The 16,814-nt window shown below is 32.0% G+C and overlaps 1 protein-coding gene across 1 annotated transcript in view; it reads left to right on the top strand.

Annotated features, from left to right (window-relative positions):
- Nucleotides 1-16,814, top strand: part of LOC130891639 (dopamine receptor 1) — a 250,106-nt gene that overhangs the window by 207,781 nt on the left and 25,511 nt on the right. The window contains exons 4-5 of the mRNA XM_057796486.1: nucleotides 4,396-4,575; nucleotides 5,669-5,798. Of these exons, the coding sequence (XP_057652469.1) occupies nucleotides 4,396-4,575; nucleotides 5,669-5,798 (310 nt within the window). The remainder of the gene's footprint in view (nucleotides 1-4,395; nucleotides 4,576-5,668; nucleotides 5,799-16,814) is intronic.

Genomic DNA, 16,814 nt, shown 5'->3' with positions numbered 1-16,814 from the left:
CACTGTAAAAGTATATAAATATCCGCAAAATATATATGAAAACTCAATCGAATAGAAGCTACAAGTAATTTGATCGATATAATCAAGCCTTGACCTAATTTAATTAAGTACAAAAATAGTTTTTTCCATTTTCGAGACATCGCAAGTTGTATATCTACATCAAGAAAAAGGATCATTGGATTATAATCCTCGCTAGTAAGGATATTAAAAAATCTCTCCACTATAATCTATTTATATTGGAATTGAGCTACTACCTCCGATCTCAACGACCAGACATTTAAAATGTTTGTTTTCAATTTCACTTAAATCAGTTTCTGTTTTAGCAGCTTTTTATGTTATATTTTATTGGAAATTTTCTATTTTATCGAATATTTGAAATATTCATTTCGCTCGTAAAAGATATACGTAAAAGATGAATGCCGTACAATTATTAAAAACTCGAAAAGATAAACAAATAGAAATTCTGCGAAAGCATCACATTAACATTAGATCTTTGCTAAATAAACATCATACCCCAATTTGTTGAGGCTGTCTCTGGGGTACTTGATTCTTATGTTGTCTACTTTCTTAACAATTTTCCGGTCTCATCTCATAGCTTGATTGTTGCCGGACTTGAACAACCGGAAAATTCCTCTCATTCTTGTCGAGATATTTTTGTTCTTGATTTCCGTCTAATTCTCGGATCGAGGGCGAATTTAAAGACTGCAGAATTGACTGAATGTTTCTTAATTAGAGTTTAGAGATTGGATGTAGCGGATACGATATCTCTTGAAAATATTTCAATCAAATAACTCTCGTTGTATATACCAGGTGTTCCAATTAGAATACCTCTCAGTCATATATTAGAAATCGTATATAGTACGAGGTTCGCCTCAAAAGTTGTCGGCCTTAACCTGAAGATATCAGCACTTAGCAATAGTTGAGAAATATATTGTGTCACTAAAATTTCAGCCAAATTTGAATGCTTAGTTTCTGTTTGATAATTCTATAAGTGAGTAATTGTGAATACTTTCCTTAAAATAGGGAAAATTTAGTATCGAGCTGTCATTAAATATTTGTTTTCGAAAGGCAATAGGCTGTGATGGTATGTAATATAGATTAATGAGTTCAGATGAAATATTTGCTAAGTAGCAATTACAATGTATATGGGTAATCAATAAATAGCAGAGGTTAAAATTGAACGTGTGTGTTTGATATGAGCACAAATGACAAATGAGTACAAATTACATCAAATGAAAACTGGAATATCATTTACGACCATCTTGGTCGTGTACAACGAGCGTCCGGGATGGTCAAAAAATGCGACAACCATCGATATCATCGAAAAAGACCCCCAAATGGTACTGAAAAACCATCGAATTAAGTTTAGAGCGATAGAAAAAACTATCGAAAGTATACCATCCGCTTATTGGATGTCGCATCGGCTCAATTTGAACAAAAAGCGCTTTAGAAAGAGCATTTCGCTGGCATCATTTATGAAATTTAACCACAATGATTCAAATTTTTACATCGTTTCATAACTATATATGAAACTTGGATCTACTATCTCACTCCTGGAATCAAAAAATAGTCAAGACAGTGGATTTCAAAGAACGAACATGTTCTGAAAAAGGCAAAGACGGTTTCGTCGGCCAAAAAAGTGATAGTGATTGGTTTTTATGATATTCATAAGAATGTGATTCACCAACTATCTTTGAAAAGTAGAAGCTATAACGGGAAAGAATTACGCATCTTTGCTTGATAAGATGAAAGAAGAAATTTCAAAAAAGCTGCCGCATTTGAAAAATCTCATCAAGCAAACCCACCTCCTCACACTTCTGAGATCTTTATTGCTAAAATTCACGAATTTTACGTTTAATTGGTCGACCACCCAACGTATTCACTATATCTGATCACCAACGACTTTTCCTTGTTCTTAGTCACAAAATTTCACTTGCAGGTGAGAGGTTTTCATCAGTCGAAGACGTTACCGTAAACACCTATTTTGAGGAGAAATACCGCAACTATTATTGAGAAGAATTGGGGTATTAATGGACTAATATATAAACTTAAAAGGAGACCGTGTTGAACAAATAATACTCGTAGAACTGAAGGAAGAATTACCTTCGAGGAAAATCTTTTTTCAAAAAACCAATTTTTGCATAATTGATTTTATAAAATCAATCAATGCAAGTCTAGATACATCCATAACTCTAGATACACTAAAGCAATTTTCAAAAACTTGTCATCGTGAAAACAATTCTTTCCCATTACTAACGTAAAAGTGGTAATTAATAACATCACCTGATGATTAACAAAAATTCTATTTTCTTCTAGTTTCAATTTAGTTATCTTTTGCAAATATTGCATGAGGTTGTGCAATTTTGATCGGAAAGCAGATCTAATAAATAGTTGTAGTGCGGAACATATTTCAACAATTGTAAACTTATTGCAATTGACATTTCTTATCTTATGAATATAGCTTGATCTGACCGCAAATTTTGTCACAACAGACGAAAGTCTTCATCATAACATATCTATCTATCTTCTCATACCTCATTCATTGTACTAACGTATATGAAACTTCTTGCATTAAATTACGAAATTGTTTTAAAACATCAAACCAAAGTGTCCAGCACATCAAATAAAAAGTGAAGGGAGGAATTTTTTGTCTTGTAAATATAATTAATTTGAAATGTGTTGATTTTATAAACGTAATCTTCTGTTTGGTTAGGTTTCTTCCTGATTGTTTTGCATGTGTGTCCCAATGCTACGATGCATACGTGATAATAGGTTTCATTATAAATCTAAGTTAGATGTCTATCTTTAGTTTGCTTTCCCTTTCCCGATTAATCTGCATTGTCTTACTTACCTCACTGTTTTTATTCGTCGTTGATTTTTATGTTGTAGTCGGTGACTTGTTCTTTTCTTATACAGCGTTTTGAAGTCTTCTCGTGATGTTTTTCACTTTCACGTAGCTTATCGCTATTGCGGTTTTGCCCGCATATAACGTTACCATGATGTCCTCCGTTTCTGCATTGTTCGCTGTACGTATTATACAACATCGGGGATAATACCGCTCCCGGCGGTACTCCCGCTGTTGTTCTCCGAGTACCAATTTCTCGTTTGCCATTTACACTTGAAATTACCTTTCCTTAAGATAGTACTTAGGAGTTTCATTAGAAGTTTCGTATATTCGCATCTATCATCTTGTAAAGCAAGCCCTCGTTCCACAGAAGACTTTGACCTTGTGGTTCTTGGGTTAATACACTCTTACATTTATTTTTGAATTGCCTTTTTTTCAGCCAATCTGCTTATATATGTAAGTGAAGATCCTCGTTGATATTCGGTTCGTAAATATTTCTGAGAATCTACTTATGTAATTTATTTAGAAATACTGTTAGCTGCTGAAAAGTACTTATATAATTAATAAATTACAATGAAGTCACGCCAACAAATATTAGAAACCCAGTAACTATTCTAATTTTCCCTTTAATGAATTCACATGTATTCTGTCAAAACACGGTTAACGGCGGTTCTGTTTATTCCCAAGCCTCTCTAGTTATTACTTAGATGCAGGTTAAATTGAACATATGCCAAAACGTTTGTTGTGTTTTCCTCTGAGTGACTTCAGCCACGTTTTCTATTAACGTTTTTCTCCGTTCTTGAAACCTTCCATGAGGAGACGGAAAATTCAACTGTTGGGATTGAGTCTATTGGTTATAGTTGCATTTTTCTACCAGTCAAATGCTCTATAGTTTGAATTTATTAGAATCAAAAAATAAATTTTAATTAAATGTAATACAACAGGACTGTATTTCTTAACAGTTTTAGTGTTGATTCAAATATTTTAACTACTTTATAGCGATTAAATATCGCCTAGCTACTTAAAATATTCAACAAATGTATTATACTGTTGCGAACTCGTCCACGATATGGACCGTGAAGCTAGTCTTGTTCGGTTATAATGGAAGTTAGAAAAAATTGGTTTTTATATGTTTGTATTGAAATTTTTAACGTACAAGCATAGGAAGTGACACTATTTCAGGTGTTTTGAAGACTTCTTTGCATTCTGGTTGCATTGTAAATTGTACTTACCACTGTTTTCTGTAAGACAAATTTTTAACTGGTATAACAGTATAATATCATATATCATATTGCTGTGGAAAAGAACATAATACACAGTATTCAATGGATAGGAGAATACAATATCTTAATAACTAATCACAAAGATTTGGGTGGTTGATGTGCGGTAACCAACAAGAGAAAAATACAAAAATATACAAAATGTCGATACATAAACTGGTATCAAAATAACATGTTCTTTGTTGAAAAAACTTCTTTTCGTTATTTTATATTACCATTATAACCAAAGAAACAAATTATCTGTTATGTTATAATTGTTTTCTTTTTCAGGTGTATTTCTGTTTCTCCTAATATTTCTGTCAGTAGCTGGTAACATTTTAGTATGTATTGCTATATATACTGACAGGGGCCTACGCCGAATAGGAAACCTTTTTCTAGCCAGTTTAGCCATTGCCGATCTATTTGTTGCCTGTCTGGTAATGACGTTCGCTGGTGTTAATGATATTTTAGGTATGTAAATAATAAAATAAAAGTATTGATAGTAATAATAAATAATTATAAACGATGATAATAATAATAAGAATACGTTGATTCAAACTATCGGTCCAAAACATCACAAAGGCAATAAACACCTACACCATCTCTCCTGTAAGCTACTTCCTACGTAATCAGAAGAGCAAATTCTTGGATTGAAGATTTAAATATAAAAACAAGAAAAAAATTCTGTATTCCCCGATGTCTTCGTCACAGGTCTGCAGCCGAAAGATTTTACTTGCCTCTAAAAAAAGGGAGTGAAAAAATATCATATATAAAAGCTAGACACCATCAATAGCTTTGTAATCTGAGGCAGTAATTCTATTAAAAAAATCCGAACGAATTACGTTACACATAAAAAAGCAGATACTACGTCTTGCAGAGAAAAAACTCGATACCAAAAACCCTGCAAATTAACCACAAATTGCATGATGAATGAGTTAAGACCTTTATGATAAATATTTTACAAAAATCGAGAATGAATCAATGCATACAGTTTCATCACTCTCATAGCTTTCAGAAGGTAACATATCTACCGATAATGAATGATTCATCAACCCTATTAAAAATCAGGTCATTCCAACAAAATTGTACAAGAGCCTCATTCTAAGAGAAAAGCCTGGAAAATGCTGAAACTGTAATTCAACTGAAGAAAACTTTATATTATCGCTGGATTCAGAGTACCTGTCTCTAAATCTTATCTAAAACGTCTTGACGGAGTAGACGATACCAGATCTAAAGTGAGTTCTGCATGAGATGAAGAAAATTCAACCATGAAATCCTTGAAGCAACAAGAAATACTAGTACTAATAATAATATCAGCGAAAAGAATCCCAATATAAATACATCATTATATTAAATATTGGACCAAAGATCTTCAAAAATATTCTGAAAATAGTATTTCTGAAAACAGCCATAAATTGAGAAATTCTCTTCATAATATCTTGTACGAGCTTAAGCATTATACCACCATAAGGGGTCGAAATTGATCAATTAGGTGAGTTGTAAGAAAGACTACAACTTATTTTGAGGTTTCAAACAATAAATATCGATTATTTCATTTTTATAGGATACTGGATATTTGGTGCTCAATTCTGTGACACTTGGGTGGCCTTCGACGTAATGTGCTCAACTGCTAGTATACTCAATCTCTGCGCCATATCGTTAGACAGATATATACACATCAAAGACCCCCTTAGGTAAGACAATCGTTTGTAATGATATCGTAATACCCTTGTATTGAATATAATTATTTTAAACCCTTGTGCACCCTTGCGACATTTCTGTAACAAACTAAAAAAGATCTTATGGAATCCTTGCGGACTTTTTTTCGCTTTAACTCATTGACTCATGTGTATTTTTTGTATATGTAGTCTAGAAAGATTTGAGACATGTGTTTGTGTCATTTATGTAGCATTCATAATCGAAGGTAAAAAATATGTATGGTATAATCAATACAAAACTACTTTTTTCCAGGACTAGTCTATTGAAATTTTACTTGACCTTTGAATTTTTTAGAGGACGCAATTTTATTTTTGAGACATATGTAGGGGGTCGATAAGAGCTTAACCCTAAGTTTGTAGGGTCGCCACCCTTGTCCCCCGGCCGCCATCCTGGAAAAAGGGGTGCAAATACCTTTTTCACGATATCTCGGACACTATGCGTCTTACAAAAAATTCGTAGAGACATAATTTACTGGAAATTGTTTTGCCTACAAATATGTTTATATAACTTTTTGCCCTAAAGCATAATTGCTCTATAACTTGCTCTACAACTTTTTTTATACATTTTACAAAAAAATTACCGCAGACCAATCTTGTAGATGATCTTTTGAGGAAAAGTTTTCTCTGTAATTTTTTTAATGTCATTCATTTAAAACGCTACTACAGCGCTCGAAAGTTTACCGGGTTCGTCAGTACTCATGAGAATGGGGTCAAAACGAAATGTTTATTTAACTATAACTATATAACTATATACAAGGGTGGCGACCCCACAAACTTAAGGTTAAGCTTCTATTGACCCCCCACACGATAAAAAATGGAATATTCGGTCCTCAAAGTGTAACATTTTAATGGACTAGACGTCTTTAATTCGTGAGAATGAAATTATCGACTTTCTTATTACTTGTGATTTTGATGACGATGAGGTGATGTTGATGGTATTCAAATTTCAAATATTGCTTGAAAAGACAATAAATTTGTTAAGATGGTGTCGAATTTCGTAAGTGAAATGCCCAAGGACCAGGTTCGACGTAATGACAAAAAAATGTGAGATACGTCAACATTGATCTGCTCAAGATTAATGTAATCAATACATTGATGGTGTTGATTTAGTTGACAGTTTCATGAGATACTTTAAAATCTTAGTGCAAAGTAAAAAGTGTATTTATTCTACAATCTATTAGATCTCACAATGATTTTTATACCGGCGAGTAAAAAGTTCATCACAAAACCATGAATAGATTCTTCGACACGAGGTAGCTGAATTTTTGTGCAAACTTTGACAGAGAAAATCAATCAAGAGCCGCTATTCGATTGAAACTGACATTCAGATTAAAAAGATCGTGCACAACATGTGCTGCAGTACGTCAAGATCAAGTAGGTTACTGGAAAAAGGTGCAAATTCTTTAAGTGTACGGGAGTCTCCCAAAGCATAAGTGGTAAATGTGAAGTAGCTTTATGCTACAAGAAAAAGATATATCAGCTCCACATGACAGATATGTCACACTTCTATTTTTCTGTGATTAACAATGAATATATGGATTTTTGAAAAAATACGTGTTTTATAATATTTAAAAATAAGTCACCAGAAGATGTCTATTTAAAAACTTTGGTTGTGAGTTATAAGGAATTAAAATCTTCTGAATAAATATAAAGCGTAGAATTAAATTTGAAAGAACGTTTTATCATTCACAAAATAACTATATAAATATTTCTTTAGGCACGTTAAATATAATGAGTAGAAAATCTTGTTCGCTATAGCGATGAACATCTCTAACTTCATTGTTGAATTATAACCAAACTTTTCTAATATTACTTGAATCAGAATGATGAAATTGCAAAGTAATAAGCCAATTTTAATGACTTGATACCGATTCATATTTCTTAAGTGGAATAGAATATATTCCATGTATTTTTATTTTCCTGGGTGAATGGAGAATTTTCGACGTAAAGAGATTATTTTGAAATATAATTGAGGTATGATTATTATGAATATACAAGTCTCAGAGAATTTTTATTTATTTGAAATAATCTGGTATAACAAAATTGCTTATTATCGGTTTATCGTCGCGAAGTTATATTAGTGCTTCAACAGTTTTTATTCACGACTGTTGTATAAAGTACCCATATGTTTTCTCGATTATAATAATGCCGATCAATCACAGCTGTCAGATTATTGGGTTTCTATAATTTTCGCATGTAAATATTCTCAATTCAGTCCTATACAATTTTAAAAGTAAATGTTCCTAGACTGGATTCGAAGCCGTAACCGGCACGGAACATTAACACTGAGCTATCAGAGACATTGAAGGTGTGTTTCTCAACGTACTATGGGATTTATAAATTGAACTGCCTTTTAAAACAATATAAATTTGAATCAAACCTTTCAACAAGTATGTTTAGATGTCATCAAGTGTGTTTATTATTTTAATATTTTATGTCAAATTATATTAAAAAAAAGATATAGAAAATGAAATAACTTTTCTTCGACACGACCAAAAATTAGAGAAGCCTCATTAGAAAACTAATACATAGATTTTTATGTTGATTTTATGAACATATTATACGATTATTATAATTTTCGATAATATTTAAATGAATAATAATATATTGTTCAAAATATTTGTTACAATAAAATAATAGTGCTTCTAATAATGTGACAAAATTTTTCAACAAAAAACTTCAATAAAAATATTTAGTAGTGGTAGATAAAGTATAGTATTCTACTCGCGTCTAATGAGTTATTATTTATGTCACTCTTTAGCGCTCGTGGTAGTAACCTAGTGAATTATAACTTTCATTATACACTGCTGAATAATACGCTATTATTTGTTAATTAAGTTGTTCAGATTAAGTTAGACACTATATGTTATACACAGGGTGTTTCTTTAATCGACCGACAACGCCCTACCACAGAGAGATCTCAATAAATGATTCATTTTGATATATGAGAATACAAACAATTACGGGGCCTAGTTGCTGTGATATAGGGTGTTCAATATTTTAAATAAAAAAAAATTTGCCATAATTCAAGAACGCCTCTCATATTTTTTTCAAATTTGGTAACCAATATGATCCTTAATAAAGTAATATTTTGACATAAACAAACTTTGGCAAAAATTTTAGCAGTGACGAGCTGTCAGGGTTAGTTGTCACTTTTATTCCACTATTTTCTACGCCACTAAACAAACTATTTTTTCAATTTTGTTTTGAATTGTCTGATTATTTTTAATTAAAAGACTAATTACCTTTTGTGGATCTAAAATGAATGGTGTTGTAGAAATTTGCCTCTAAACGAAAGACTGCAAGCACGTAAGTAATTTACAATTTAATTAATTTCGACTAATGATTAAGTGAAAGTACTTGTAAACAAATAAAAATTATTCATATTAGTCGCCAAATTTGAAAAAAAAATTTAAAGGCGTTCTTGATTATGGCAAATTTTTTATTTTGATTTAAAATATCTCAGCAACTAGGCCCTGTAATTGTTTGTATTCTCATATCAAAATGAATCATTTATTGAGATCTCTCTGTGGTAGAACGTTGTCGGTCAAATATAGAAACACCCTGTATATGCAGTAATACAATGAAAACAACTAGCGATAAATTTCAATACCGTATGGTATAAAACAAAAAGCTTCATGATATTTGTTACATTTGACTTGCAGTTAAAAATGATGAAATATCCATTATAATTAATACTCCTCTTTGATGAAAAATGTAACGAACTTCAGTAATAATATCAACGTCAAACATGAATAACACACATGATAATTTCACTGACTCATGTGAATAAATTTGATATGTTTTTATACGAATTAACAGCTTGGCGATTTTTTCGAAATATCTACTGGATGTAAAAAACAAATGGAGTTAAAAGAGACCGATGGTAAAGTTTCCCAATTTCCTTTGAGTGGAAACATTCGATAATAGATATGTAGATTCTTGACTTTATATATTGCTCCATTATTCTAAGGATAAAATAGGACTCGGAGATAAATTTTGAACTGACGTTCAGATGTATTAAAATAAGAACTGTCACTATTGGAAGTTAGAATAGATTAGAATACAGTTATTAGATTATACAGTTGGCTCAATATAAATGTGGACGCATTCTTGAGGGAATAGAAATTACAAATTTATTATAATCGCGGTGTTAATATGTTTGACAACGTTGTATAATTACATCGGTCTAACAAACAAATGTTACATTAGAAATCACCTTTTCAAGGTTCTGAACAAATTAAAAAATGTGAAAATAAAATCGCTTGTGAATAGCTTCAAGTTTAGAAACGATTGAAATTTTAACGCCTCTAAACACGCTGAAAACACAGAAATTATAGTAGTTTTCGGCATTCTGTGAAATATTGAATATTGAATACAATATCCGTGTTCTAGAAAACTGCACATGGTGCAGCATCTAAATGATCTACAAAAGATGAATTTCAAAACAAGTATCCAGTGCATCTACTTCAGAAGAACAAAGAATAAAGCGCAACGATTGCTTTTTACTCCAGAATTAGAAATAAGAGGAATTTAATATAAAACTTCTGCAATATGTAATATCTAACCACGTAAATTGAGTATATATAAGCGCAGATTATTGGGATTGATATCAAGAAGGAAAAACATCAATTATTCGAATCGTTGTAAGTAATTTAACAAAATCTGGAGTGAGGAGAATCTTATACTTCTTATTTAATTCAGTGATATACACAAATAACAAATTTACAACATTCTCTTTATGGTATTATGCTTTCACTTTGATTTTTGAAGTTTTCCTGTTGTGCTAATCTACAATATATACAGTGTCCTTCACAACGAGCTGAATCGATATGTATATGAAGAATTACTGCCACTAATGATCTGAAAATTTGCTTGTATGGGTTTTCCAAAATGCTCGTTTCAGTTAAAATAATTTCAGTTTACTTTTCTTACTGAAACTTCCGGTTATACCGAAAGTGGACCCAAACTTCGTTATTTTAAGCGAAATGCTATGGTTTTTTTTATTAAATTTTTGGAATCTACACGAAATTTCAATATAATCGTATGCCTAAAGTCCACCATTTTTTAATTATTTCACATTTTCGACTTTTTTGGACACAAAAAATTATTTTTCTAAGTTTACGTGAGTCAGGTCTAATATTTTTGGGATTTAGACAAATAACACTTACAGCTTTCAAAATATGTGAAAACAAAAATTTATATAGGGTGCCAATTTTCGCTACCTAAAAACATTGAAAACTTAATTTTTTCAAAAGGCAATCTCCATTTTTCTCTTTGCCATTGGATTCTACGCTTTAAATTAAGAAGACTTCGTTAGTAAATTCATATGTCTCAAATTAAAGGTTTTTGTAGAAAAATGAAAAAACTAAATCTTCATGGTTTTTAATTGTCGGTTTTGTGTTACCTGAAATAAACCAAAATTTGAAATAAAATTCGCCCTCAAATTCAAGTAGTAAGATTACCACTCAAATATTCGTCATAAAAATGTACCACCAGCATACTGTCATTTTTTATCGCAGCTAAAACATTGAAATTCCAGTACCCTTGAAACTGTCTTTCACGCAATATGTGAGGATTACTATCACTCCAATAATGAGAGTTACGCCGGTTTGATATTCCATTCTTCTTAATTCTACACTCATTTGTCCAAATTAAGTTTTGTAAAAATTTTCGTCTTCCTGAGTTTTAATTAATATAAATTCACAAAGAGCAATTCTTCTTTAATCGTCACCAACCACTTTGTACCAACAAGATTGAATACGGATGGAACTTGTGTTTTTTAAGAAACCTATGAATACTTATCTCTGATATTCCCAAATCTCTTTCCGCATCGGTTAATGAAATTCTCAGGATATGCACTGAACTATCCCAAGACTGTAATTTCATTGGCTTCATTGTCTATGATAGGTTCCATTTTACTGCACGGTGCAACAAACTGACCGTTTCACAACTATGAATGAGCCGCGTAAGTGTATCAGAGGTGGGTCGTGGTCTAGACGCATATCGCAAACGGAAAGTATCGCAGGCTCGTTTAATAACCCTATCACATTCACCGTATATTACCAGCAAATTGAAATAATCTTCATTAATAAATCCTAAACGGGACATGATGAACACTTTAGCAACGCTTAAACGTCAATCTGTTTTCATTTTTTGTGTGTTTATTGATATGCTAGCGTTTTTTTGGTCGCTCCAGAAAACCGACAATTAAAAACCATGAAGATTTCAGTTTACCATTTGAATAGTAGTCTAACTACTTAAATTTGAGGGTGAATTTTACTTCAAATTTTTGTTTATTTCAGGTAACTGACAACCGACAATGAAAAACCATGAAGATTTCTGTTTTTTCATTTTTCTACGAAAACCTTTAATTTGAGTCATATGAATTTACTAACGAAGTCCCCATAATTTAAAGCTTAGAATCCAATGGTAAAGAGAAAAATGGGGGTTGCCTTCTGAAAAAATTAAGTTTTCGAAGTTTTTAGATAGGGAAATTCGGCACCATTTCCTGAACACCGTATATACATTTTTGTCAAGGTTTTCACAGATTTTGAAAGCTGTAAGTGTTATTTGTCCAAATTCCAAAAATACTAGACCTGACTTAATTAAACTTAGAAATATATTTTTTTTAGTGGAGGGCTGCATGGGGCAAAAAATTTCGAAAATGTGAAATAATTAAAAAATGGTGGACTTTCGGCATACGATGCCTTATATAAAGTTATATTGAAATTTTGCGTAGATTCTAAAAATTCAATGAAAACCATAGCAATTAATATTAGCAAAAACATCGCTATAGCAGCCTCGCGTCTTCTAACAGTCTTAACTTTTATTTATCACTTTCTCACACACTTTCTAAAATTTTCTCCTATGTAAGATACTTTTCTTAACCTCTACCCTCCATGCTCATGAAGATGTACGCCATTCAAATATTGAAAGTATCTATCTAATATTCAATGTTTCGTTGAATGAACTGATTGCTGGAATTACGTGTATAGTAGAAAAAATGAAAAGAATATCTTGTTGTTGGAAAAACCAGATAGGTACCTCATTTTGATAATATTCTCAAAAAATCAACTTTGCCTCCGAAAAACTTTCATTTCAATTCTTCCGTGATTAAAAGTGATAAATTTCAGTAATTCTCAGGGATGCATTTGTAAAATTACTTTTTTCGACTCGCTTTTGCAGCTACAACAAAAGAAATAGAAATCTACTTTCTAAAATGTCCTTCAAAAGGGACTTCAATGTATTAAAAAAGTAATCAGCAGACAGAATGGATTAGGAACTGAATATATAATTGAATTCAATCCAATAGATAATTGAACTTGTATTAAACAGATCAAACCCACATTAAGTGTTGAGGAGATTTATAAAAATAATCAGAACACAATTCAAAATACCATTTTTGTATTAATATTACGAAACAGAAACTCTCTAAAAAATAAAGTTTATTGTTTGTAGCAGTGCTTAACTCAAAAAACATTAATTTAGTAAAATCCGGTCCATGCTTCCAGGATTGGACACTAGTGTGATTTGACGCCCCGTGTGGTCGTACTGCGTATATCATTCGACGAATGGAACCGCGTCAAAGGAGTATCCAGCTTTGGAACGAAGCTGGAACCAATACTTGTTGTATAACTACACACTTCTTGTCCTCTCGCGTGTGAATGAAAAACCAAAGTTGCCTGTATGATTCAGTTTATTTTAAAAAAATTTAAATGGTATTCAAGTAAGGTTCAAGTCTTCGTCCAATATTCAGTCAACGCTGGAAAGTGAATGTTGGCGCAAACGTTGGATGCATCTTGTAGTACCGGCTTTAACATCTTTGCCAACTTCTTGTATGTATGGTCAACTCATGGTAATAACAAAAGGATAGGTAGCGTCAAATATACCATAAAACTCAAAAATACCCAATAAATTATTTAAGATTTAAAATTCGCAAAAGTTTTTAATATTTATTTTTAAGGTTTCCAATAAAGATCGATTTCAAGAATAAGTGAATTGAGGAAGAAGTTGATTAGACTCCATCGTAATTTTAATATTATATAAATTTTTAACACTTCTAAAGGTTTATTTGTTCATACACTATCAAAAGAAAATAATTCAGAGAATTGTTGTGAGTTTGAATTAACCGATTTTGCCAAAGTGGTTGAAGTAACCAAAAATATTTTTATTCATATAGCAGGATTTATCGTGAAAGATCTTCCGAAACTTGTTTTCGAATGAAAACTCAATCCATTATTTAGTATGGATTTAGGATAACGATAATTTCATTCATTCCTCTAAAAATATTATTAAAATATTACTTGTAACCATGTGAAGAAAAAATAATTAAGGATTTGAATGAACAAAAAATTCTGTATAAAACTCTAAAAAAATTTGTAGGTGTTGATATTTTATCTAATTTATCTAATATCTAATATTTAATTCATCAATTAAGTAACTTTCCTAGTACAAATCACATATCGGATCTAATAAAAACTATTTCTGAAAACTATACAGATGTTAATCTCAATTTTGTTGCAAAACAACTAGAAGCAAAAGAATCCTTATTAAATCATAAATAGATCTTAATATATTGAATATAAATCATGTTTTGATCTATCAATACAAATAAAATAAATGAACAAAATAACTAAGTTCCCGGGTTGAACCGCGGTGGAATTTTGAAAATTCACGACGTTTCGGCTCCTACTTCGGAGCTATTATCAAGAGAAGAATGGGGATACGGTGTTTAATCGTTCATTGGTGAGAATTGATCCAATTCTGTGGTCTCAATCAGCCTACTTCACGTAATAAATCACCCCTTTTCCAAAGCTAACTCGAGACCAGTAGTGAGTACGCTAGTGTCAACAGTGTTTTTGATGGTAAGCATATAATTTTTATTGTCTATTCAAATCATTTCATATTTTTGTTTCAACTTTTTGTTTCCTCGGTGAAATTCCAAGGAGTAGGCAGATTGAGTCCTTGAAATCAACCAAGAAAAGGGGTGATTCGTTACGTGGAGTAAACAAATTGGGACCACTGAATCACTTCTTATCAATGAACGAATAACCACCCTATCCTCATTCTTCTCGTGATAATGGCTCCAAAGTGGAGGCCGAAACGTCAAGAATTTTCAAAATTCCAACGTGAATCTACTTCTTTTGTACCTACATAATCCTGATCGCGAAAACCTTTGAGTGAATGTGAGTTTCAGCTTTTAATTACACGTGAAATTTGACAACAACGTATTGACCTACTCTCACCTTCAAACTATGAGGTTAGTACTAGTGCGAGAGATGGAAGATTATACGATAACAACTATCAATTGGTAACATAAGATCAGTTAATCTTCTTTTTTCATAACTATGCCTATTCCTTATTCCTTATTGTTTGATAAACTTGGGGTATGCTCAAATAACATTAACATCACGAATAGTTTACTTAACGTTATGTTTTTGAGAGTTCAATTTTTGAATATTCTCGAAATTCATATTCCAATCAAATTCCTTAATAACCACGAGACTGATCTCGATACATCAAATGCATCTCGATCCCCAATCAGTAGATTTAGCAATTGCATCTCAAATTAAGTTAATTTCAAGTCTGATCACGTAGCTGGGGTTACATCTGCATTATAACTTGACCACATACTGCACTCGGTGCGGCGTATAACTAATTAGAATCACTAGAACAGGAACTGCTTCATTGAAATTTAGTAAGAGGTATAAAATACAGAGGTGGATCGTGAATTTGTAATTTCTATTACTAACCAATATACACAGACAAAACTGCCATAGCTACCAGGAGCATCCAACCCCCGATGGTAATATAAAGACTTCAGGAAGCGAAGGATCCAATCGACAACTGGGCTATAATGTTGAAAATCAGCATCAACGCGAAGAAGATCCATATTATATTCTTCAAAAAGATACCAGAAGACAACGTAAGTATCAAAGGAGAAGACATCACACAAATGCCAAGTACTTGGGAGTTATCCCTTCGACCAAGAAAAGACATTTAAGAAATACATCAACTACCTAGTGAAAAATACAATGGGATAACTAGCCAAATCTATTAAAAGACAATCCCAGCTGCAATTGAAGACCAAGCTCCACTCCACTCCGTGCAGACGCTACCCTGGGCAGATGAAAGCAAGCACGCGCTGTAGGCGACTGCGAAGCTCTCACACTACACATTTCGCCATTGTTGGCATTCAGGCGTCAGTCGGCGTTATGTTAAAGTAAACATGTTCGCCATTATTAATGCTCCCGCCAAGTATGAATTGCGAAGTGTGATTCGTTTTGTACAGGCTATAGGCCATAGTGCTGCAGAAAAACATCAAAGAATGAGTCGTGTGTATGATGAAAACTTCATAAATGATGGTGTTGTGCGTGAATGGTGTCGAAAGTTTAAAGATGTGCATGATGGAGGGAGCCAAGGACGCAAATCTGTCGTTTTAGGTGACCTGTTTCAACGAGTTGACAGAATGGATAAAGAAACCCACAGATTCACCATTACTGATTTGTATACAGAATTTCCAGAAGATTTAAAATCTGTTTTTGAATGTATTGTTACTGAATTGTTGGGATAAATTGTGTGTACCATCTTTTGGTAATAAAATTATTGTTTTCTATGAACTTGTTTATTTATAGCCTATCGGAGGTTGAAAAAAAAAGGGCACTCATATATATACATGAAATTACATATTATACAAACGTCTAAATGTGTGCGAAAAAAAACAGTACTTTTTAAATTTTTAAAGTTCCATTATAACAACCAAAAGGGTGCGAAAAATTCAATGCTCTCTTAATGGGATAATCACTATAACACTCTTTTTTATTTGTATATTTATCGTCATTTTGCAAAATATTTTTCAAATTTTGGTTAATTAAACACTGATTTTCAAGCTAAATAAATCTGAAATTGCAGAAATTTTGTGCAATGTAACTCAAAACCTGCTTCCGGAGAACTCAAGAAAAAAATACCTACAAGAAATCATTTGGCGAT

The sequence above is a fragment of the Diorhabda carinulata genome, chromosome 3 (genome assembly GCF_026250575.1).
Source record: "Diorhabda carinulata isolate Delta chromosome 3, icDioCari1.1, whole genome shotgun sequence".
NCBI lineage: Eukaryota > Metazoa > Arthropoda > Insecta > Coleoptera > Chrysomelidae > Diorhabda > Diorhabda carinulata.
Note: the sequence above shows the minus strand (reverse complement) of the source record. Positions and strands in the feature narration are given on the sequence as shown.